Source organism: Chiloscyllium plagiosum, unplaced genomic scaffold (assembly GCF_037043375.1).
Source record: "Chiloscyllium plagiosum isolate Xiang-an unplaced genomic scaffold, Cpla_swu_hap1 HiC_scaffold_47, whole genome shotgun sequence".
Taxonomy (NCBI): domain Eukaryota; kingdom Metazoa; phylum Chordata; class Chondrichthyes; order Orectolobiformes; family Hemiscylliidae; genus Chiloscyllium; species Chiloscyllium plagiosum.
In genome coordinates, this window is record NW_028270185.1 from 9,767,502 (window position 1) to 9,785,015 (window position 17,514).

Sequence of the window (17,514 nt, forward strand, 5' to 3'; positions counted from 1 at the left end):
CCTCTTGCATCCATATCCACTTTATGAACTTTTAAGTAGCATTGATAGTTTGTGTTGCTATTGTCAATTTTGTATTATATCCAACCAGGCAGGAATTGCACTGAAACCAACCCCTTTTATCCAGGACACTTCTGTCCAGGTTTGTTTAAAATTTGTTTAAAACCTATCCTCTCCATGTGATTTTGTCTGAAGTTCCCCAACATCCATCTTTACCACCTGTTTTTATTGGGTATCAGTTAGCTTAGTTGACTGGATGGTTGGTTTGTGATGTTTTGGAATGATGCCAGTAGTGAGTTCAGTTCCTACACCAGCTGAGGTTACCATTGAACATTCTCAACCTTGCCTGAGCTGTGGTGACCCATTGTTTAAATTCACGACCAGTCTTCTTGCTCTCGTGCCCTCCTGAGAGCAGCCCTATGGTCCTGTGGGATTGGGATGACTTTACCTCTTCATTATCTATACATTGTCCCTCGTGATAAAATATGCAGGCATGGGGTTAGTTTTCATTTGTAAGCCTGAGCGAACTGGATCTGCCTTTTGACTTCCCTTGATACTACCAGTATTTCTCCTCTTACAGACTGCCATATTATGGATGAGTCAGAATTTCCTTTGAAAAGACCAAGGCCATTTTCTTTCATTCCTGCCAGAAATTTTCTTTCACTCCTTCCAGTCCTGCCACTGACTCCATCATTAGTTGTTTGTGTGACAGCACTAAGCTCAATCTTTTGCTTGTTCTAGAGTAGAGCTACATATTCCATATTTTCTCTACGGGAACATTACCAGCTCTTTCTGTGACTGGACTGATTATTGATGTCACCTCAGATTAGACTTTTCAAGCATCCTCTTTGTGAAACTTATGAACAGCACCCTGTTTGTGCATCAAGTCATCTGTTTCTGCCACCTCCATGCAGAAATATACACAGCCCCATTGAGCTGTACAGACTTTGTTTTCCAGCAAATGAATTTACAATACTTGTCCCTGCAAATAAATTCCTCAACTGTTGAAATTCACTTTACATCTGCAACCATTTCTAACTTTGGTTCTCATTTGCTATCTCTTGCATTTGCTCTCATCCTTTCTTGCACCTTCCCTCCACTGTCTACAGCTCCAGTATTAGTAGCAATATGTGCAGAGGCTCTCTGTTTGGGGTGTAGTGTCAAAGCTGACTCTTCTCTTCAAATTTTGTCAGCAATCTATATAAGGAAGATGAGGAATCTTAGCAGATCCTTCATTCCTGAAAGTAACATTGCGAGGGTGGGGGCATAAATATTGTTGAGGATACTCTCTAGATACAATTGCATAGTTAATAACAGAAGTAAGTGAAGACTATTCCTTTGAGCTGGACAAAAGAAAAGGGACCCTTGAGGATAGTGTTGTGTTCCATCTAAAAGCCTTCAGAAGGAAAGATGTTGTGGTACTGTAACAGTAATCCATTTGTGGCTTTGATTGGGACGGTTTTAGGGTGGAGATGGAAACCTAAATGCTAAAATCAAGCACAGAAATCAAAGAAAGGTGCATTGGTTTCTTGGAATGTGATGATAAAAGCAAAGAATTTTTCAGTAGGCCTGAAAGCTAATGAGAAGTGTTCAAGAATTCACAGAATATCTTGGGAAAATGAATTTCTGCTTCAGTTATTTTTGTTTCTGAATCACCAACCTATTAGTTACATGGTGGTTTTAGTAAACTGTATATGCAACACAGACATTCTTATTAAAATTTGAAGTGTCCTGAGGTTTGTATTCTACTGGCTTCTACTTTATGTAAAATCCAACCAGCCAACTTGTGGTTGAGTCTTTTTTCCCATCTCTTCCTGTTGTGGCCTGAAGCCAAGTAAAAAGTATGTTTTCATTTATGCAAAGTGGAAGATATGGGTCACAGAAACATTTCTGGTTCTTTTGCAATCTAAACAGAAAAGCAAATCTGTCATACAGTTGGATTTCTGTTTTTAATCCTGCTGCAAGCTGATTTTGATGAAGTAAAGTATTCTGGGAACATAATTTGGAGATAATTAGAGGTGGAAGGGGGTAAGGGGTAGAGTCTGGAAGGGACAAAGTCCGGTTTCCTCATGTCATGTGATGCTGCCCCACTGAGTGTTTATGTGACAGCCCCTGCATAACTTGGCAACTGCATTGAAAGAAACTAACGCAAGAAGTTTGTTCATTTGCATCATTAGGAAAAATGTACTAGCTGGTTTGGACAGTATTTGGAGGTTGTAACAGAATCTTCAGGGCTCAAATATTTTTCTACTTAGACTTACTTGATGTAAAGTTTTCTATTGTGTCACAGCATTGTTTATGTTGAATTCTTCTCTTGTCTTTGTAATTCAGGTAACCTGAATGCAAGGCTTTAAATTTTGTTTTGGTGTAATCTTATTGGACGAAATTGCTTCTCCAGTTGTATGCACTCCTCTCCTAAATATAATGATTTATGAGGTTAAATGTTGTCAGTAGCCTATTGATATCAAAGTTTGGTGGTCACTTATGCAGAGAGCCCTGCAGGTTTCTTGAACATGGAAAAAATTAACCCATTTTTACCAAATGCAAGTTCCAGAAGCACTCTGAAGAGCAATTAGGAACAGGAGTTAGAACTGACTTTCCCATTTCTTTAATGGGTCAGTTAGGTGAATTATTGAGCCTCATCTATTTTCCACCTTAAATTCAGACCAAAATCGAGTAAAGTTACCAGAGAAGGCCTTTGCTTTTCAACAAAGTCTTTTTTTGTGCAAAGTCAAGGTGTCACCGGTAGTGCACAAATCTCTGATCAACCAGTCACCTTGCGGCACTACCTGTTCTGTATATGAGTCCCAAGTTAGCATCCTGGATTTTTTTTTTGTACTTTTTCATTACTTGTAAGTTGCCAGTGCTGTTCTTTATTGCTCAGTATTCAGTTTCAAGAGCAGGATTTAAAACACAAAAAATGAAAAGATGCCTTTAATTTTAAATTTACTGCAAGTTTGTGCTTTGGATGACAGTACAACAATCTTAAGATACCGTATTTCAATTTAATAATCAAAAAGCCACTAACTGAAATTTTGTTCTGAAGTACAAATTGTTTTTGTTTTATGAAGTACACTCTTGGTGCTATTTAGTGCAGTTCTTATGAAAAGAACACTTTTTATTCTTGGCCTTTGTGTGACTCCACCTCCGGTGCCTGAACCTTCAGAAATGACAGATCAGGATTTCACAAGGTTGCAAGATTATTGGGGCCAGGAATTGCACTTGGCCAGCGGACTCAGATAAACTAAATCAGACCTGATTTCCAAAATAATGAAGCCTCGCCTAACTGCATTCTTTGTCACAGTAGTAATTGTAGGAGCATTTAGTAAAACCCAGTACCATGTGTCACATGCACACTCTTGACCTGTATCTCCAACGGCATTGCATCATGCTGGCTCAGGGCTGTACCAGCCCCCCCTTTTCCACTTCATCCTGCAGCTCACTTGGCGTGCTAATAAGAAACATTTTTTTTCTTTTCAGGCATCAAGGCAAGCAAGATGCAACAACTTAGAGATACCCATGGCACTCTGGGAGCTTCCTCCCAGCTCCTTCCCTCTTTCTGCATGCCCTCTTTCTCCTGCCACCCCCCCCCCCCCCCCCACCTCTTGTCGTGTATTCACCATCCTTCCTGACCTTCCGCTCTTTGCTGAGTACAGAATGTTCAGGAAGGGTCTCCATTTTATCCCTCTGCATTCCCACCCTAGTGAATTTCCTGCACAATGTGACATTGTCCTCTTCTCCTTTTGCCTCCGTGCTCATTTCTTTGGACAAGAGTCCTCTCCCTATCCCACAGACCCCATGGCCCACCTCCAACATTTTTCTTCTTCCCCACACACACACACACCCCCTTTTACCTGCACTCGACCTGTTCATTGGCCTGTTGAAGTGACATTGGTCACTCAATTTCTCTGCGCCCCCCCTTCCCCCCCTTTACCCATTCCAGCCTATCTTCCCAGGGATTGTTGTTGTCTGGCGGCCTGACCTCTACATTGTAGAGGCCAAGTGCCAGTTATCAGATACCTCCTCCTATCTCCCTGACCCATGACCCCACCATGGGACAGCAGGCCATTGTGTCAACTATAGTCATCAAACTCATCTCATCTGGTGATCTCCCTTGTCTCCAACTGCTGCCAATCTGATCAATGTCCCAACCCCGTACAGCTCACTTCTCCCTCCTTCCAAAAATTCACAAACTGGACTGTCCGGGCAGGCCCATTGTTTCTGCCTATTCCTGTCCCACAGAACTTAACTCTGTCTTTTCTCCCCTCTCCAATCCCTGCCCACTTACCTCCATGGTTCCTCTGACACTTTAGTCTGTTTCAGAATTTCCAATTTCCGGGCTCCTATAAAAATAGTTCTGAGGAAGGGTCAGTGAACCTGAACTGTTAACTCTGATTTCTCTCCACAGATGCTGCCAGACCTGCTGAGCTTTTCCAGCAATTTCTGTTTTTGTTTCAGATTTACAGCATCCGCAGCTCTTTTGGTTTTGATATTTTAAAAATTGCTTTGTGTTAATGATCTGACATATAATGAGTTTGAGTCTCATTCATTTTCTGTACTGCATGGATGGGATTCCAGAGGAATGAATCCCATAGTCTCAATAGTAATTTGAATGTTATCTGGGTGCAGGAGCATCCATCTGATAGTTACTGTGTTTTCTCCTTTGGATAGGTTAAGCAGTGTTGAGTAGTATTCTGGTACAGTCTTCAAGAATAGAAATCTGGAGATGTGGAAGCAATAAATGGACTGGGAACTCATTGCACCTATTTCTTGTGAATTCTTAGAAGTACCATTAAGTAGAAGCAAGTGCTGTCTTGTTTGAAGCTGTCCTGAACTTTAGGAGATATGTTCATAATTTTCTGTGCATGGAGATCACTGTAAATCTAAAATTTAATTAGATTGAAATGTATTATACTTGTCCAGCACTAATCTTTGTTTCTTTTCAATGTGCACTAAATTAAGACTTCAGTAGATACCAACACTTTCAGCAGACAATATGATTTCAGCTGTTGCAATTTCTCAAATGGCTAACATAGCTAAAAATTATTTGAAGTGTATCAATTCTTCTAAGGGTCCTTTGGCTGTTAATTTAGGCTTCAAATTAACTTTTTTTTCCCCTACTGGACATCCAACATCACAAATACTACTACCACATGCTTTGCCACTTGTGAATGTTGACAGGGAGTAATCACCAGCAAATCTAGTTCTGTCCTTGCTGTGACCAAAATACATGTGCCGTTCCCAGCATATAAAAACAAAAGACACTGGCGCGAGTAGGCCAGTTACCAAATCTTCTCTGCCATTGACTATGATCGTGGCTGAACAGATTGTGGCCTTAGCTCTACTCTTCTGCCCCTCTCTCCATGTAACATTGTCTCCCTTAAAGGAGAGTCAGTGTTTCTACAGCACAGAAAGATGCCATCAAACATCCAATATTATTAATCCGATTTTTCATGACTTAACATACAAAGCTACGAGCCATGATATCTCGAGTGTTCATCTAAATTGTCTTGAGTTTCTGCTTCTATCCACCCACTCCTCTTTAGGCAGTGACTTTGAGAAACCACCACCTTCTCGGTGGAAATAAATTTCCACACGTTCTCTCTAAATCTCCTGTTCCTTACCTCAGAATTATCCCTGCTTATTGTCACTTTACTAAACAGAAAAGTTTCTCCCTATTTATGCCCCTCAAACATTTTACAACTTAATCAGCCTATCTAGTCTTTCTACATAATTGAATCGCTCCAACCCTGGCAAAATCCTGGTGAACCTTTTCTGCACCCTCATTAGTGCAATCGCGTTCTTCCTGTAGACAGGAGACAGAACTGCACATGATACTCTGGCCCCAATAACATGCCACCTTACCTACTTGTCCTGCTTCCTTAAAGTATCTGTGGACATGCACACCAATGTCCCTCTGGGTATGTACTTTCTCGGGACCCACATTCAATGTGTACACCTTCGCTTGTTAGACCTTTCACTTTTTCAGGACTAAATTTCATTTTCCACTGAGTCCATCTGACCAGCCTGTCTATATCACACTATAATCCAAAACTTTCCTCCTTGCTATTTATCACACTATATATTTCTCATCTGCAAACTTACTGATCATGTATCCTAAACTTATTGTGGACCATTAATTACACCACAAACAAGGTGCTCAGCACTGAACCCTGTGATATGCCACTGGATACTGGCTTCTAGTCACAAAAAAAGGCCTTCATCTTCTGTTTCATGTTGCTACACTAGCTTTGAATCCAAATTGCCATGGATCCCATACGCTCCACTTCTTAACCAGCCTGCCACCTTGTCAAAAGCTGTACTGAAGTCCCTGTAGACTACATCAACTGGTTTATCCTGCGCACCTGAAAATTCAGTCAAATTTGTTAGACATCGTCTTCACCTGAACAAAGCCATGCTGACCATCCTTGGTTAATTCTTGCCTCTAAGTGGAGATTAGTTTGTCCTTCAGAATTTTTTCAGTAGTTTCCCTACCACAGATGTTTGACTCTCTGACCTGTAGTTTAATGGTTTATCCCTTGAATAATGGTACCATGATGTTCATCAAACTCTAATTTGACCATGTGTATATTCTATGATACCGCCTCCATTGCTTTTAAATTTTGATGATTGATTCTCTGCAATAATACTTCCTTGTCATCATATTGAACAGCAGGCCTGTTAGTTTTAAATTATGCCCCTTCATTCTAGATTTCTTATCAAGGAGACCTATAGTGTCAACATTCACTCTGTCATGTTCCTTCAGAATTTTCTGTTTCATCAAGTCTTCTCTCTTTCTTCAAAATTCCAATAAGTATTAACCCAATTTGCTCAACATTTCTTCATAAGATAGCTCCTTCATCTTAAAATCAACCTCCTCTGAACTGAATGTAAGTGTATCTCCTCTTAAGACCAAAACTCCATGTGATTATTGTCGGTGGCAAAATTTCCCTACTTTTATACACCATCCACCCTGAAACAGAGGCTTACATTACATTTGTTTTTCTAATTACTTAATCTGCATGTTAACCTTTCATGATTCATCTACAAGGTCATTCAGATACTTCTGCACCGCAAAATTCAGCAGTCTCTCTCCATTTAAATAAGTCAATATTTCTATTCTTCCTGCCAAAGTGGGCAACCTCAAGATTTCCCAATTCATTATGCTCCATTTTTGACATTTTTACCCCCTCCAGCGAAGCTTCTCAACCAATGAAAAGAAGCCGAAATATTCAGTTGAGCAACTGTTCTCCAGCCCTGTGGTTATTCAGTTTTTCTATTTTAAATCTTTACCACTGTGCTAGATTCTAGAGTTCACTCTGATATCTTTGATATCCATTTGAGGAAATTGTTAAATATGTGCAGTAAATTTTGTACGTGGAGCCAAGCAGAAGGCTTGAATAAACTGTTCCCTCTCCTTTTAAGGTCTGGGCACAGAGGGCATTTACCGTGTCAGTGGGAACAAGTCAGAGATGGAAAGTCTCCAGAGGCAATTTGATCAAGGTAAGTGGAAGGAGAAAGAAGTCTTCGATAAACAATCGACTTTCAGTTGTGGGATGCTACTGTATTTTACTGAAGAAGGTGGGCGGAATGCAAATTTATTTTGTCTTGTGGTGGGTGAGGCGAGTTGAGGATTTTCATATGGCAGTTCAAAATTATTTATTCTAAGTCTGTGCGTGCATATCTTTCAGTAGTCCCTTTACATTTCACACACGTCTGGCAACTTATGGAATCATGAATGCTGATAACTCTTGAAAATATGTTCCTTGTAGTTGTCCATGAATTAACCAAGATATTTGAGTCTCTGATAGGTGGCAAACTATCTGAGCTTGGTGAAGTAGAATAGAGACAAACCCAATACTGTCCATCTCTGAATGACACTTTTTTTTCCTTTGCTGCTAAACTTGATTGTACTTTGCTAACTATTATTTCCATGGCTGACAGTTTTCTCAGCAATGAATAGGTTTCAAGTCCAGGAGTACAGTGCATTATGTAACCCAACTTGAAAATCTCAGGCAATGTTTATCAAAGATGAATAGGTCAGCATCATCAGTTCCTGAGGTATTGATTCAGATTGAAGAGGACAGGACTTTATTTGAATATATTGGGGTTATACTGTTAAGCTATATTGCCCTCATTTTTTCTGTTTATAGACCACAACCTTGTTCTACAAGAGAAGGATTTTGCGGTGAATACAATAGCTGGAGCAATGAAAAGCTTCTTCTCTGAGCTTCCGGAGCCACTGGTCCCATATAGTGCACAGGTCGAATTGGTAGATGTCAGCAGTAAGTATGGACCAGCACACAGTCTGTGGTAAAAAGAAAACGCCTTTCTATAGCATCCTTTAGAATATCCCAAAGATATGGCTAATGGGTTGGTTTTTGAAGATCAGTCATGATGTTTAATTAGGTAAGCATGATAGCCTCTCCTTCCTTAAAGCACTCCATAAACATGATCTCCATGATCTGCAGCCATTGGCAATCCTCCATAGTCGTCATTCACTGTCCCTCTATTAAGGTAAATGTTTGCTCCATTATGAGTTTCTTTTGCTTCCTCATGTGACTGAATGTGCTGATCCTCGACCCACAGATCTTTGGCATGTGAGGCAGCATGTCTCATGTAATGGGTCCAGAGGGAAGTCGAGGTCAAGCCATCTTAATCTTACCAGTCCATAGGGCTGCTGGCTCATTAGAGAGAGGGGGCTAGTGGTGATTTGACCTGAGAGCTGTACTACCTTGAGCGAGGGGAATGATTCATGGTAACCTCGGCTGGTGATGCGAAGCTTCGCAAGTCAAACGTCCAGCCAACTAACCTAAGTATTTGTTTTTTTTTATCTTTCCTTCTCTTGTAACATTTTTCCTCGAAAGGTATGTAGCTTGATGGTGAAATGATTGCCATTTTGGTAGCCAGGTCCTCCGCTCATTAATGTCAGTGCTGCTTGCTCTAAGGGGAAATTTGAGTTTCTTAGTATTTTCTCCCTTGGAATGCTGACAATGTCAGAGTTCAGAAGATTGATACATGTTGGCCATTCAAACAATGTTCATGCCACCGAAATTAGTTCTGAATTCTTGTGGAACTGCCTTCAAGAAGGGCGCTAGTGTTTGATCCTCCTATTGAATCTGGAGAATGCAGTAAAAGCTCTGCTAATGGAACTTCCCTATCACTCTTGTGCTGTTGCTGCATAGTTTATTTCTCTGCCCCTACTTCTGCTCTCCTCACCAAGTAATACTCCACAATTGTCAAGGAACTGTTAGACCCTGTTTTAGATCTTCAACAAATTGATGTGTATGTTTTGGATAATCAAGGAGAGCCGCAAATTCACGCTGGTCACTTTCAAATGGTACCTTTAGAGAAGTTCTGCTTGAGCAATCTTCACCTGTTTTTCTAGAATTTGATGCTGCAGACCTTCAACTGAAGTCGAGCAGATGGCTGGGGAAAATTATGTAACTGCTGATGCTCTGTCTAGGGTTTATAGGAGAGATGTAGGAGTGAAGCAAGGTTCTCGGTTATGATAATTCTGATGTTTTAAACCCTGCTGATAGTTGCTGTTTTTGTTGTGGTTAAAACTCTAATGATTTTGTAAAATTGGCGTTTGGTGAAATATGGAAGTTACCTGTGAAGTATGTAATCAGCTAATTATCAATATGTTTAGATGATGTGAACTTCTGTATTATTAAAAAAAAACTTTTGCCACAATCAAGCTTTTTTTTTCCCACTAATTAAACTCAGACCAGGAATCTTAATACATGCTCATCTGTTTCCTGTGGTTTTGTAATGTATTAGGTGATCAGCTTTACCCCATGCACAATGAAGGGTGGTAAGATTCTCTTCACTTCGTCAATTCTCTCCCTCCCTTATATCCCAATACCCAAATGTGGCAAATGAACTGACATCTGTGAAACACCCTCCACTCTAGGATCTGCATTGTGGTGCAGGGTGTGTGGATTCAGCTGCTGCCACTGTCATGCAGCTCATTACGGAATCACTGTGATGATCCACGTGCTGTCTGCATTAAATTACTTATTTTTCTTCTCTCAGAACAGCCTGATAAGGAGCTGAAGTTGAATGCACTTAAGGAAGTGTTGAAGAAGTTTCCAAAAGAGAATTATGAGGTCTTCAAATATGTCATCACCCACTTAAACAAGTAAGTAATTGCTTGATGCAAGCAGTAAGGCTATCCTGCATAAAAGTTGTGCTTAATTGACCTGGCTAATTAATGGTGCAGAGGATATCATAAACCAATGGTTCAAATAACTGAGACTGTATTTTTTTCTTCTAATGATACAAATCAATTTAAGGTAAAGAAGAAAGTAAATCTCTTTGGAAATTTAAAATGCTTGCCCTTACATGTATGTGGATTCAAAATTGCTAACTGTACAGGCCTTCCTGTGCTGCAACTCTACTTTTTCTCAGCTATAGCACAACAGAGATGAAATTACAGACACTGTTTTGATGATCCTTTTGGAGTTATATTTTTTCTTGACCTTCTATTCCTGTGTTCTTTATAGCAAGGTCAGATTAAATTCTTGTGTGCACTTCAATGCAGGCATTGACCTGTTTTAAATAAAGTATTAATTCCTGCATTGAAAGTGCGCACAGGAATTCATTTAATTAAACCCAAGTGCAGAAACAGCATATGTTCTGAAATTCCCGTGCTACTTGGCCGGCATGTTGTTTAGAGAGTTCATACTTTTGTCAAAACGTTGTTTCAGATCTTCCACTTAAATTCAGTGAAATCTTATTATCGATACTTCAAGTAAGTGTGTACTTGATTATAGACCAGCATTTTCCTGGGATAAAGCCTTGAACAGTATCACCTGACAAAGTAATATGTTCTCACAATGGATGTAAATTGACCTTATGGTCCAAAGAAAATTAATTTCAATGTAATATTTTTTATCATCTTGCTCCTCATTTCTGTGCCAAGGTGTTCCTGGACAATGTGTGTGAACCAAAATATGATCACTTTTTTTTGGAATGGAAGCAGGTGTGGGTGGCACTGCATTCTTTTTGTTCTAGTTAAAGGAATCAGATGCAGCACACTTCTGTTTAACTTGCACCTATGGGACCGGGAGTGTGTTGGTTGATCAAATATTCTAGCGATCAAATATTCTGGATGATCAAGAGGTCCACATAATCTATGTTTTAAAAAAAACACACTCCATAATAGAGATGTAATACAGAGGGAATACATATCACTGTCATACTTTATTTACAGCATAAATCACTTTTATATAGTAATGGAACTTCACCTTAAATAAAACTTACTCCTCTGATTTTGCGGAGATAGTAATAGAACATAATCTTCCAGTATTTGAGATATCATTTTTGCCAGTTCATGAGGCACTGGTTAAAATCAAGCTTGCTGTACTTCCTTGGCTTTGCTGTTTTGGAGAACACTGAGCCATTACTTGCAGGCTGGACTATTTTTGAGGATGTTAATGAACCAGTTAGGGTTTCACATCAATCTGACAGCTTTAGTGGCCATTATAGTTTTGCTACCAGACTTGTTGAGTTCACTTTTAATGACTTGCCATCGTACAGCTGCAACTCACAACCTGTTTGGACCAAAAGTACTAGGCAGCCACCACACTCTTCAGAATGGAGCTTTCAGTGCCACTGATTTTTGTTTATTGCTATTGATATTATTAGATCAGCAAACAGTGTTTGTACACCATTTTCTCTCCCATTATTTCATTTTAATGCTCACCAAGCCAATTAAAGAACTGAGAAATGTAGTTATTCTCTGCCAATAATATCTGCAGTGTCACTTCTACAAGTGTTTTTCAAGCCCCAAATTCGTTGTCTCCTGTTAGGATTTTCATTCAGCTACTTGTTATTTTTGCTGATCTGTACCAAGGGGCATGCGCTTTCCACCAGACTAACTGAGGAACAATAAAAATGCTGATTCAGGCAGGCTTTAGTCCTACCTACTTTTCCAACCTACTTTCAGGGTTCTGTCTTAAATTTGCTCATGTTGTTGGCTGGGCCACCATTTATTGCCCATTCCTAATTACCTCAGAAAAGGTGGCTGTGGACTTCTTCCTTAAGTTGCTGCAGGGACACCCATTGTGCTTTTAGGAAGGGACGTAATCATTGTTTGCATTGTACGTTGGATTATTATTTCTAATCGTAGCAATATTTGCTTGGCAGTTTTCATTAGGAAGAGGAAAAGAAATAAGTTAACAAGAGGATTTTTCTTGTGATGCTGATGGGCTCGTTTCTGTTCAAATAGTCTTGGGAGATGGGAAAAATGTTTGTAGGTGCAAGAAAAGAGGGAAATGTACTGCTCACCGTTGAGTGGGTGGTGACACAGGGAGGTGGCTAAATGTTTTGATTATGCTCACTTTGTTCAATGTATTGTGTAGACTACTGGGTTCTGTTTCATTTCAGGGTCAGTCAGAACTGCAAGTTGAACCTGATGAACAGTGAGAATCTCTCCATCTGTTTCTGGCCCACACTTATGAGGCCTGACTTTCAGACCATGGATGCTCTGACAGCTACCAGGACGTACCAGACTATCATCGAGCTCTTCATCCAGCAGTGCCCTTTCTTCTTTTACGAAAAGCCAATAATGGAGCTGATCAGTGCTGTTCCCAGTTCTCCCACTTCGAACACTGCCTTTCAGTGCCCATCACCTGTAACAATGATTCCTTCACCACCACAGTCGCCTCCCCCAACACCTTAGAGGCCACTTCAACATCTGTGAACACAACTGCAGACGGAACGGCCAAGTAAACTGTGAATTGGGTTATAAATATGCCAGGTATCATAACTGGGTTTTTCAAAACTGCCTTGGGTTATGATACCCTTTTCTGTTGTACAGAGCAGTGTAATCATAGTTAAAACAAATGACATGGCACTAAGAAAATTGATTAAATACCCAAATACTGCAGTGACTGCAAAAGGAAAAGTCCATGACTTCATAGTGGGTTCTGTGAAATGCAAATAGCACAGATTCCACTACAGAGTGGTTTCTCAAAATGCACAATGTTTAAACAGTTAATTATACAGACAAACTCTACTGCTTATTTAATTTAAACTTGTTCCCTTCTAAGCCAATATAGAAAGTTGCTTTATTTACTTTTGGTTAGTGCCAACTCTTGCTTAGAGAATTGTTTTTGAGATCACGTGCTGCTATTTTAACCTTTATTAAAAATAAACGCGAATTTCATGCGGACTGTTAATTCACAGCAGACATGCCCATTGGGCACAGCCTCGTGGTAATATTTGTGAATGCGAGGTGTGAACATGAGCAGTTATCCTAGGTAGAATGACCAAGCCCAGCATGTAGATGTACATCTGTGAAGATGGTTCATTTGGGAAGCCATTCTAACCTTGGGGCATTTGCTTTAAGGAAAGAACACTAAATTAATGTTATGATAAAATCTGTGTCCTAAGGTTCTGTAGAGCTTGTAGTAAAGAGGTTTGTCTGTATAACAATGATGTGAGCAGCTGCATGAAAGTGCTTTGTGCAAAAGGAGATTTTAATGCTGGTTTTCCCAATATCCATACAGCTTCAGTGGCTGATGTCTGTGGAACTTTAGAACCTCTTTTGTCTCGTTCTCACTAGCTTGATCTGTTCTGGTTCGCAATTGCCCAATTTGGTCCCTGGCAGAATCCAATTGAAACGGTCCTGGATCATTTGCCGTTGGGCAGAATTTCCTCCTCCTTCCATGCTTGCCCTATCTTTAGGACCACATTTGTTGCCTGTCTCTACTGCTGCCCCATCTTTACCCTTCTTTGTTAACTAGCCAGACCTGATGTGTAGTGCCAGGTAGGAGCCTCTTGATGCAAAAGGACAACCTATTGCCAACTAAAAGTGTCAGCCAACGTTACGTCAAATTTGCCCATCACTTTAAATGATTAGTGTGATCCCCTATCCCCTTTTTAGGTTGCGCAAAAGTTAAACATATCTTGGCTGGTGCCTTGCATCCGTCCAGGCAGGAGTTAAGGTGCTTTAGGATGTGGCTTTCTCTGAACTGGCTTTTTTTTGTTAAACAATAAATAATTTAAATGCTTGAATGGCATGTTAGCACATGCATGGTTTATCACAATGTTTTATAACCATCCTGAGGTGTGTCACTTTTGATGTGTATCACAAAGACCTTTCTGCCCAGTGATGTCTACTAGAAAAGCAAATACGCATGGACTGTATTGCGCAGCACTGTGATAGATCCTGTGCTTGAATAGCTTCACTCTGCTGAAACTTGAAGAATGGCCAAATTTGCAAGATATTGTAGGGTGGCCATTGCCCACAAAATCATACCTCAGCACCAATCAGTGCCTAAAGGATATAGAATGGGGGCTGGAAGAGAATCAAAAATATGAACAGGTACAACTAAATGCCTGAGCAACTCCAGTCCTGAAGCAGTTCACTTTCAAGGTTAGTGTGAAGGCTGCATAAGGGGTCCTCTTAAAATATATATAAATAAATATATATATATTGAGGTTTTATAATCCTAAAGTTCAAATTCCACAGCGCCAGGTCTGAGAACCTACATTACACATGACACTGTAAATGCAAGAATTCATTGTTTAATGAGCTGAGCAGCAGTTGCTATGAAATATGCCGTTGTTCATTAACACTACCATTATTTTTAGCGATTTGTTCTTTGAACTATTCAGCTCCTATCTGGAGTTTGTAACAAATCATATGTTTCAGTCATGAGGCAAATTCATCAATACCTGGCCAGTGTGTTCTTAGCATTTCTTTTCCCCCGTAGGGCTGTGCCAGTGAATCAATTTTAAAACACTTAGTTGATCGAAGTATTCAGCTCTGCCAATTTGGGTATGGTACGTACAGTTATGGTCTCTCCAATAACAGAACAAACACTAAAATGTTATGTGTTTGTGTGTGTGTGGTTTTTGTAACTAGTCAATGTTGTGCGTATTGACTGACTGGGCAAAATGTGAAGTGGACAACCCAGATCCATTGTTTCCATATAAGATGCTGACAATTTATTCCATTTTATATCTTTTGTTTGCAAATGTATATTTCTAAATGTTTAAGAATGGATTGTACTGATTCTGTCAAACGTGTTGGCGCAGTCCTTGTCTCCCAGTTTTGATCCTAATGACTGGTAGTTATTAGGAAGAGTTAATTCATATAAACCCATCAACAATTACTGATTGATTAATGATTCCAAAATTTCCAAGTTAACAAAGTTTTGCTTCATTAGGAAGGCCTGGCTTAGCTTTGAAGCCTGCTATTAAAAAGCTGGCAATTGCCTGAGTGTCTCCATTCCTAACTCATCCGTTTCTGAATTAGAAGCGGGTATGGCAGATGAGTAAAAGGAGCTGCAGTCTAATCATTTTTTAAAATTATAGACTATTTATGAAATAGATTGGTACGGTTTTATCTGAAATTGCAATTCCTCACACAGCTGATGACCAGCAAGTCTATCAACAGCAGAAGCTATGCTGTCACGTACATGTGAGGAAGAGAAGTACCTCCTGAAAATAGATTGATTTGACAAATCTGGCTTGATGTTGACTAAATGACTAGTGTTGCACTGGATCTTGTCTGCAGCATTTGGGCATTAATTCCTTTTCAAGTTGGGTGGTACTCCCTTAAAAGGGATTGGAAGCTAAGTTACCCTTTTGAGGATGAGCAGGCTGTTTAATTTTCTGTTTATGTCCTGAATTTGGATCAAAAATTGAATGAAATTGGCTCAAAACAAAATTGTGGGGCTTTTTGTGTTTGATATCCGAAAACTTTAAGAGCTAAATCAGTGAGTGAAAATAAAATATTTTAGTGAAACTGTCTTCACAGTTTGGATGATATCAAAAGGAGTTAGTGTGTAGCAATAACTTGGATTCCATGTCTCTTTCAAGACCTCACCACCACACGTGGCAAGTCATTCCCTCAAGCATCAGTGAAGAAAGAAGCCAATGATTTACTGAACCATTGATTATTTTTAAATTTTTCCTCTCTTAACTGTTGGAGGAACGATATTGGTGTGTGTGCAAAGCACCAGATAACAGCTATAAACATCAAAGCCTTATTGGGTTTTCTAAAATAGCCTCTTTATGCAAAAAGTATCATCCAAAATAATTGTTAGGTTTAAACTAATTTGAACCCAAATTTAGATGTTTTACAGATCAGTTTTTACATGGGAATGGGAAATTGCCCTTGAAACTGAGTGCTGAATATGCTCCTGCCATGTTTTACCTTGCTGGAACTTCAGAATTGGATCATTATGGGAAAGAGTCTGTTAGAAATGAGGAGTCTCTGGTTCTCAGTAGATTCATGCACAAAGGAGAGCTGCTTACATTTATTTGTGTCTTTCACATCTTGCAATACCCTGCAAACATCTATTTGTATGGAGCCTTGCTCGTCCAGTAAACTGCATCTTACTAACCTGTGCTATATAAATGTGATGAAATTTCTTTGTGACATTTCCAGTATTTTGGAACTCTGTTAAAAGTTGCAATAATCATCGTGTCTGTTTTCTTCCAAAGGGAGTAATACTACAGATTTTCCTCCTCCCCCTTCCTCCTCCCCCTTCCTCCTCCCCCTTCCTCCTCCCCCTTCCTCCTCCCCCTTCCTCCTCCCCCTTCCTCCTCCCCCTTCCTCCTCCCCCTTCCTCCTCCCCCTTCCTCCTCCCCCTTCCTCCTCCCCCTTCCTCCTCCCCCTTCCTCCTCCCCCTTCCTCCTCCCCCTTCTCCTCCCCCTTCCTCCTCCCCCTCCTCCTCCCCCTTCCTCCTCCCCCTTCCTCCTCCCCCTTCCTCCTCCCCCTTCCTCCTCCCCCTTCCTCCTCCCCCTTCCTCCTCCCCTTCCTCCTCCCCCTTCCTCCTCCCCCCTTCCTCCTCCCCCTTCTCCTCCCCTTCCTCCTCCCCCTTCCTCCTCCCCCTTCCTCCTCCCCCTTCCCCCTCCCCCTTCCCCCTCCCCTTCCCTCCTCCCCCTTCCCTCCTCCCTCCTCCCAACCTCCTCCTCCTCCTTCCTCCTCCTCCTTCCTCCTCCTCCTTCCTCCTCCTCCTTCCTCCTCCTCCTTCCTCCTCCTCCTTCCTCCTCCTCCTTCCTCCTCCTTCCTCCTCCTTCCTCCCTCCTTCCTCCCTCCTTCCTCCCTCCTTCCTCCCTCCCCCTCCCTCCCCCTCCCTCCCCCTCCCTCCCCCTCCCTCCCCCTCCCTCCCCCTCCCCTCCCCTCCCTCCCCCTCCCTCCCCCTCCCTCCCCCTCCCTCCCCCTCCTCCCCCTCCCCTCCCCCTCCCTCCCCCTCCCTCCCCTCCCTCCCCCTCCCTCCCCCTCCCTCCCCCTCCCTCCCCCTCCCTCCCCCTCCCTCCCCCCTCCCTCCCCCTCCCTCCCTCCCCCTCCCCTCCCCCTCCCTCCCCTCCCTCCCCCTCCCCTCCCCCTCCCTCCCCCTCCCTCCCCCTCCTCCCCCTCCCTCCCCCTCCCTCCCCTCCCTCCCCCTCCCTCCCCCTCCTCCCCTCCCTCCTCCTCCCTCCTCCTCCCTCCTCCTCCCCTCCTCCTCCCTCCCTCCTCCCTCCTCCCTCCTCCCTCCTCCCTCCTCCCTCCTC

General features: G+C 41.6%; 1 protein-coding gene across 1 annotated transcript in view; it reads left to right on the forward strand.

The window, feature by feature from the left end:
* arhgap35a (Rho GTPase activating protein 35a) overlaps positions 1 to 16,612 on the forward strand; it is a 142,149-nt gene extending 125,537 nt beyond the window's left edge. The window contains exons 5-8 of the mRNA XM_043680876.2: positions 7,423 to 7,500; positions 8,151 to 8,282; positions 10,036 to 10,141; positions 12,391 to 16,612. Coding sequence (XP_043536811.1) covers positions 7,423 to 7,500; positions 8,151 to 8,282; positions 10,036 to 10,141; positions 12,391 to 12,685 — 611 coding nt within the window. The 3' untranslated portion in view covers positions 12,686 to 16,612. The remainder of the gene's footprint in view (positions 1 to 7,422; positions 7,501 to 8,150; positions 8,283 to 10,035; positions 10,142 to 12,390) is intronic.
* The last annotated feature ends 902 nt before the right edge of the window (positions 16,613 to 17,514 follow it).